The sequence below is a fragment of the Montipora capricornis genome, chromosome 13 (genome assembly GCF_036669925.1).
Source record: "Montipora capricornis isolate CH-2021 chromosome 13, ASM3666992v2, whole genome shotgun sequence".
NCBI classification, from domain to species: domain Eukaryota; kingdom Metazoa; phylum Cnidaria; class Anthozoa; order Scleractinia; family Acroporidae; genus Montipora; species Montipora capricornis.
The window spans coordinates 33522070-33529569 of record NC_090895.1 but is presented as its reverse complement, the minus strand read 5'-3'; the positions used below and the strand labels follow the sequence as shown (position 1 = coordinate 33529569).

At 37.1% G+C, this 7500-nt stretch overlaps 2 protein-coding genes across 5 annotated transcripts in view; one reads left to right on the top strand and one right to left on the bottom strand.

The window, feature by feature from the left end:
- Positions 1–2671, bottom strand: part of LOC138028459 (double-strand break repair protein MRE11-like) — an 18001-nt gene extending 15330 nt beyond the window's left edge. For 3 of the 4 annotated variants that reach the window (XM_068876003.1, XM_068876004.1, XM_068876006.1), the window contains exons 1-5: positions 2474–2671; positions 2362–2402; positions 2181–2281; positions 966–1126; positions 197–284 (exon numbers count right to left, since the gene is read on the bottom strand). In XM_068876003.1, the coding sequence (XP_068732104.1) occupies positions 197–284; positions 966–1126; positions 2181–2281; positions 2362–2402; positions 2474–2484 (402 nt within the window). In that variant the 5' untranslated portion in view covers positions 2485–2671. The remainder of the gene's footprint in view (positions 1–196; positions 285–965; positions 1127–2180; positions 2282–2361; positions 2403–2473) is intronic. The other variant, XM_068876007.1, reaches the window with a different exon arrangement.
- Positions 2672–2783: 112 nt separating this feature from the next.
- LOC138028465 (glycogen synthase kinase-3 beta-like) overlaps positions 2784–7500 on the top strand; it is a 10198-nt gene continuing 5481 nt past the window's right edge. Inside the window, exons 1-4 of the mRNA XM_068876012.1 lie at positions 2784–3191; positions 3327–3520; positions 3658–3741; positions 6863–6973. Coding sequence (XP_068732113.1) covers positions 3107–3191; positions 3327–3520; positions 3658–3741; positions 6863–6973 — 474 coding nt within the window. The 5' untranslated portion in view covers positions 2784–3106. The remainder of the gene's footprint in view (positions 3192–3326; positions 3521–3657; positions 3742–6862; positions 6974–7500) is intronic.

Sequence of the window (7500 nt, the reverse complement as noted above, 5' to 3'; positions counted from 1 at the left end):
TTAACCCTTTCACTCCCAAGGGGGTCCCCATTGACAAGTAAAATCGTTGGGCGTTGGAGTAAAATCTTTAAGTCTCATTGGCACTTACAGGAGTGAAAGGGTTAATGGGGGCATTAATTCAGGGACCTGAAGAGTCCAAAAAAGGGCTACATCTTGCAACTGTAAATACAGCAACTATAAAATAACAATTTCTCACCCCTGCTGGATCATCGTGATTTCCATGTATTGAGAATACTGGAATTGATATGTTGTAGTTGGGATCCTCATAGTTAACCACAGGGAACCTGAAAAAGTACATCACATTACCTGTAACCCCTTTCTCTCCAAAACATGATACTTGTAGATTTTACTCTGTCCAATACCAGATGATTTTACTTGTCAAAGGGTTAACACATTTATTTATGGTGATGGTATGCAGATTGTAACAATCTTCTTGGTGTTAACTAGAAATTCTAAGGAGGAATAAGAGAGATCTAGCAAAAGAGTTATACAGAAATGTACAGCACAGTACATTAGATGTTATTCCCAGTAACACAGAACACATACATGACTTGTAATGTCCTCATCGTTAGAAAAGTCAAACTCAAAGTGGTGGTCCCCTTTCCCTTTCATGAAGCTTATGACCTCAGGGATGAACTCCATAATTATGTTTTCAGGGCTGTTAACAATGTATTCCTGCACATTTTCAGCCATGCATAAAAAAAGAGATCTTTGCAGATCTCAGTTGCTTCTCCCTAATCATGATCAATGTCCCTTACTTCATTCATCGTTGAATACGCATAACATATTGTTAGACAAATCAGGACGTTTGCATGAAATCCTTGAGTTAGGGAACGAGGTACTGCTTTCACAATTTAAAAAATGGGCGTCACTGACTTTGTTTTGGAAGAAAAGGCATGAAGAAACACTAAATAAGTTCATCACTCTAATAAAATGCAAATACTTAATAACTTCATCTCTCTAACCTAGAATTGGAGAAGTTTACAGACTGGTCGCTGAGGAATTCTAACTGGCAGGGTTTATCACCCAGGCAGTAGTTTCTGAGCAGAGCCATGGTATTGTGTAATGTTTTACGAGAAGGTTTATTTTCGTGAAACAGATCACCACCAAGCAAGATAAAATCCACCTAAAAGATAAAAATTAATGACAATACAGAAATATATAATTATATATTAAAACACAATAATGTTAAAATAAAACTTACATGCAGTTCATGCCTTGGAGCAATAGGGCTTGACGTTTCCAGACAAGAGGGAGACCTTTGGAGAACTAGTGTGTCCATCAAAGCCAAGACAAAAAGGTCAGAGAGAAGCCCCCAAACCAGTATTTTTTCTTTTTGCTTGGCACAATGCCACAACATTTTTGTTAGAATTGTCGTCTTGATTGTTCAAAACCTTTAGATGCACAATAAATTTGGTTCCACAGCTTTTCCCTTAATGAATCCTGCCAATGTTTAGCAGGGGTGGCCATAGAAATAGCTGTTTCTACTGCTAGTGGTAAGGGGAGCAGGGTTACTGCAGGTGTGAAAACTTGGTTTACACCGGCCCAATGTGTAAGTTGAGTTACGTGTAACTTTGAAAGGTCTTCCTCTGGGTATTCAACAAAACCCAAAATTTGATTTGATTTACCTTAATTTGATCTGATTTGCAGTTACTGTAACTTAGAGGAGCATTTGTGCTCTGTAATTTAAGCTTAAGAGTATAATTTAAGTGATTATCATTTACAAGGGAAGTTACAAGTACAGGGATGGTTTGATACATCATCTCTCTACCCCTGATGCACTTTTATTTCTCAGCCCCAATGCAGGTGTGAGAGCTCACATTACCGAAGCATATCTACCTGTAATTAGGGAAGATATCTGTTTACAAACATTGCTTTTGTTATTTCAATGTGCCAGCCACAGGAACAAAAGATCCTTTGCTACGACAGCCAATGAGGTTCCGGTTGGCACATTAATGACAAAAGGTGATGTCAACAATGCCTTCCCTATACCTCCATCAGGGCAAGTATTGTCGCTGCCTTTTACATCAATTAAATTTCTCAAGGATCTAAGCATGCTTTAGGCCTTTTGATCAGGTTCAAAGCATTAAAATAATTTGTGCTTTCCCCTGTAAGAATTAGTCTTGCAAAAATCGGAAAAATAGAAACATGATTATTGATAAGAAATTGCATGTGCCCACATTTTTGCTCTTGGCTATCTGCAGTATTTCCTCAAATGAAGCCAGTGAATCGTTCCCTCGAACCTGATCCTTTTCCAAGTATCCTAGATGGCAATCTGAGGCTGAAATGAAATCCACCATATGTCGATGTCAGCATATAAATGTCTGTAATAACTTTTGCAAATATTATGAATTTACTCACCCACGAGAACTGATATTGTATTGTCAGGATCTTCGTCGGGCCTGTTAAAATAAAGTAATCAATAAGATAATATTGACAACTCACACGTCAAGAAAGCCACAAGAATGCTTACTGGACCGCCATCTTGAATCTCGCGCTATTAATAAATCCGCTGACCGAGGATTATGACATTGGAAGACTCGTTCGGTAGTATGCTTTATTCGTCTTCTAAAATCACACGTACTGCTCAAAATGTTAAAATTAAGTCATACAAAACGGTTATCGAAAAGAGAGCATTTTGAAAGACGAATCATGTAAATCGTCTTGTTGGTTGTCTTGTTGCGAAAAAACCGGTTTACTTTCGGGAGGCGTCGCTACAACTTCGGATTGTTTCGTCACCGTTGCCATTGGCTAACAAACTTCGTTGGGGGCCCACGAACAGCACATGCCTGCAGTCGCAAGCGCCATTGTGATTTTTTTGTGTCACTTGCCCTTCGCCGCGTTTCCGTTGCTTAAAAATACCTTAATCGTTCTTGGAACGAGTTGATCGGCGATCAGACATCCTGCTTAGGGACTCGTGAAACCAGCAGTGTCAATTTTATCCCTCAATGATCGGAAAAGTGTGCAGTTTAAGGAGCATTCAGGGAAATCACTTTTCGGCATAAGGTTCCTTGAAAGCAACTCTCCATGTTGAATATAAGCTGACGACGGAAATGTAATGGTTCGGTGATCCTTTGGGTTCATCTGCATCGTAGACTTTACAATCATGAGCGGACATAGACCAAGAACAACATCGTTTGCTGAAACAAACAAGTCGCATCCGCCGTCTTTTGGAGGGGTGAAAATAAGTCGTGAGTATGGACCATATCCATTTCATAAGCCTACCACCCTAGAGTTTGACGCCGACGAAACCGCCACATTCGCGGTGCTGAAAATTTTTAATGGCTTAAGTTGAAGCAGATACAAATTAACTGTTCGTTTTGTAGGGGATAAAGATGGGAGCAAAGTCACAACAGTTGTAGCAACTACAGGTTCTTTGCCAGATCGGACACAAGAGATCAGTTATACTGACACGAAAGTTATTGGGAATGGCTCATTCGGAGTTGTGTATCAAGCAAGGATGTGTGATTCTTCTGAGCTTGTGGCTATAAAAAAAGTGTTGCAAGACAAAAGATTTAAGGTAATTTAGTTTTTATCAAGTCCTTTTCAACCACATAAAATCATTCGTCCTGTGATAAGTTAATTTCCTGAGAGCTGGGCGACATAAAATGCCGAAATAAATCCCACCAATAATAACATCAACTTTTTTCTTTTCAGAATCGTGAACTCCAAATCATGAGAAAATTAGACCACTGCAATATTGTCAGATTACGATGGTTCTTCTACTCCAGTGGCGAGAAGGTTGGTATCATTTTTATATTGACCGGGTATAGTAATTCATTATATTTTAATAAAAGTCGAGTTTTCTCCGCAGTATCCACGTTGAGTTTTCTCCGCACTATCCACTTATCCCAATTTTTTTTTAGTAAATTTGTAATATGTCCTTAGCCTTGTATACTGGGCTCAACAACTATTTCTTGTTAGCACAGATTTTAAGTCAAATTAAAAGGCCTTGGTGGGCGTTCAATCACTGGTTGCAATAATTCACTGAAGCTAGCATTCTATTCACACTGGTCCAGAAAGCCAGCGTCGTCACACACTGTTATGCCAAGGACACGAAGGCAAGATCGAACGAAGAGTCGCTTGTTTGAAGCATTTTGAAAAAATTCAAATCTCCCAAAACGAAATATTTTTTTTCTGTAGAGGGTAACAAGTCTTTCGTCATATTTACCGAAAAAGAACTTTAGCTCGAATATATTTCCGAATTCAGGCTTTATATCAACAACCAAACTGTTAACGAAATTGTAGGTGATGTGGCTGCTAAAAATTTAAGATGCTGTTCTTGTTGCTTTCTTGTTAATTTTTCGATTCGAGCGTGATCTTAGGCTGCTACTTCCCAACTATAAATTGTGTCTTTTAAGATGCAGCTAATGGCCGGTTATGTATAACTTGTGTCATGGAAGCCCTTCCCGAGTGAAATTTCCTTTAAAACAACATCTTGCTTTGCATGTTAATTTCAGTCTTGGAAGAAGACCTTGGTTGGTGTGAATTTATCATCCAGGTTTTATTTTTAAACAGCTGTTTTTTGGGGCCCATCATTAAGTATAAACCATAACTACAAAGTTGTGGCATTTTAGCAATAAACAGTGATCCCCATTTTGGCACTTGCACTCATACTATAAAGTTATTGTGACAATGTAGGTTGATGTGTCATTCTGTTTTTGTTTGCTTTTGTTTGGGTTGTTCTCATTCAAGTCCATGCGACATCCACAATTCCAATATACTATTACTTTTAAGGATTATTTCAAAGTTACTTTCAAGGTATATAGTGTCCCTCAACATTGTAGTTCCAAGTCTAAATGTGAATCTGAATTACAGGTGTACATTGGGAATGGGCCGTCAAAGTTATTGTTGTTGTATCTTTTTTTCTTTTTGTTCTGGAGTTCATTTTCAAGATGCAGTAAAGCAATTTTATTTTACCGTTCAGGTGCCTAAGAACCGTAACTGATCTTCACTTAGATTGCTGTAGACATTTTCTGTGATAAGTTTGGTGGAAGATGTTGAGTGAAAACTAATAATTATTATTATTTTGTTACTCAACAAGTAATAGATGGATGTTGTTTGCAGAATTTAATAAAGCAAACCATTAATTAATAACAACAACTCACACTTCTTACATGTAAAAACCATTGAAATTCTATATTACTAAAAACATGTGGTAGAAATTATGTGATTTAATGGCCAATCATTCACTCTGAAACAAAAATTAATGGTGGGTAAAATGCTCTGTAATTCTGAGCTCTTATTTTGCTTGCTTGGGTTTACTTTTTCCAAAATCTGTTTTTGTTCCTGGCTTATACGGGGGCTCAATAACAGACTTAAGCCTATGTGGAGTAAACTCTATCTGAACCTGATGTCAATTGAAGTGTTTACATCATGTGACCATATGTTTGTCCTAAGATATTTTTTAAAGCTAGAGCAACCTTATTTGTTTTGCTCCAAAGAGTAATGCTTGTGTTTTAGAGCTGGTAGTGATACCAAGTTTGTCGAGGATGTTATTGAATATTGTTGTGATGATGCAAGATTTCAAAAGAGTAACGTGATATTTTATCAAAACTAATTCCTAAATTGCTTAAGTTGTCCATTTAAGTGCAAGAATAATTTCTCCCTTTTGTTTTCATGATTTTCATTGTTCATCAAAAATGTAGGAGATCTAAAATCTAACCAAATTTACTTTGTTTTGCAACATTTTGCCACCAAATTTTTAAAAATCTTATCAAGATTTGTATCCTTGATAGTTTTGAAAATTTCTTTGAACAGATTTGCTCTCATTCTCATTCAGTGTTTGAGCTGTTTTAGCATGTGTTGTGACAGGATGAAAGTCATGTGATAATTTTTCTTTTGTCATCATCCAATAATAGACTATGATTGTTTTGTTAAATGCTAGTATTATTTCCAGAGAGGATGTTAAGCAATAAAGAATAGAAGAATAGTTTGACGGGATAGAAATGTTGGTTACACATATTGCAGTGTGTAAGAGAGACAAGATTGAATTTTAACCAAATCTGTGCTTTGTTCTCATCAAAATTTCACTGTCTTTTGCTTGAAATTTTGCAAAAAATGTAAAATACATTACAGTGTGTGGGACAAGGGAAGTTGTACGTAAGCACTCTTTGGACAGAAAGGGTTCATTATGATTATTATGGTTGTCACAGGACAGAAAATGGTCAGGGAAGCAAAAAATTCTTCAAGGTCAGGGAAATTTCAGAGGGAATTTCACTCCTAGTCAGGAAAATTTTAAGTCTTTGAGAGAAGTTAGGGGAAAGCGAAATTTCAAGTTTACTAATGTATTTATTTGCCAACTCAGCAATGTTTTTGTATGCTCACGAATGCGAGCTGTTAATGTCAAAGTGAGTAAAACAGAGCGGAGGGGAGGTTGGAGGTCATTACCAGGACTAATTTGTGAATTTTTTTAATTTGGTGTCTCAGGGAAATTTTACATTTATGATTTGTCTGTGCCTTTGGAAACCATGGTTATGATGAGGGAGCTTAGCACACACATTTTTGAGATGCAGACTGCGACTGGAAGAGAACATTAATTTTTGTGTGCCAGGAGAGTGGTGTCTCCCAGATTTTTATACTAATCATTTCTAATGGAGAAAAGATACTAGGCAATGTAAATGTGGTTGTGTGAAGACAAGTTAACTGGGAAAACAGGTTGCTTCCAGCTGCTGTCTGCGTCTCAAAAGGGCGTGTGCCTAAGCTCCCTAGTATGATTATTATTCGGTCACTGTCTTTTGAACTTTGCACTGTCCAATATCCAAATCCTCTCAAATTCTGTCAGGAAAGCCTACTCAACAATCTTACTTGATGTTACTATAATTATGTTTTACCTATTTTCTTTCTTTCTGTTTTCTTTCAGAAAGAAGAAATCTATTTAAATTTGGTCCTTGACTTTGTTCCTGAGACTGTATATAGAGTAGCAAGGCATTACAGTAAAGCAAAGCAAACCATTCCCATATTGTACATCAAGGTAAGTGTCTAACCTGGGAAACAGCACAACAGAGCCAATGAGACGTATGCTCTTGGAGAGATGTATCCAGGTTTTCAAGTTTGGGGGTCATCTGGACCCCTTTTTGAAAAATTTGGGGATCCAGCTAATAAATATTCAAGAATTAATATTTGATCTATTGCCTCTTAATTGCTGCTGCAGAACCCTTTCAGATTTCTAAATTGCACAAAAATAAAGTCTTATCCCTTCCCATGAATATGTACTTAAAATGATCAATTTTTTTTAAACTGTTACGCCCGTTGATTCATCGATCAAAACGTATGGGCTGTCAAAGCTCCATCGATCACATCTGAAAACGTCTCGAGGAATCCGTATGCTGTACGATCTGTTGGCTCCAGTCGATAAACGATCTAGATCTCCACAGCAAAAAAAAAAAACAAGTGAAGATTTCTCAATTTTCCGTAAAAGAGCATCATTTATTTTAACAACACTTGAGGTGTAATTTAGGAACAATAGAGTAAACAAGTATAAGTGATCAATACACATTT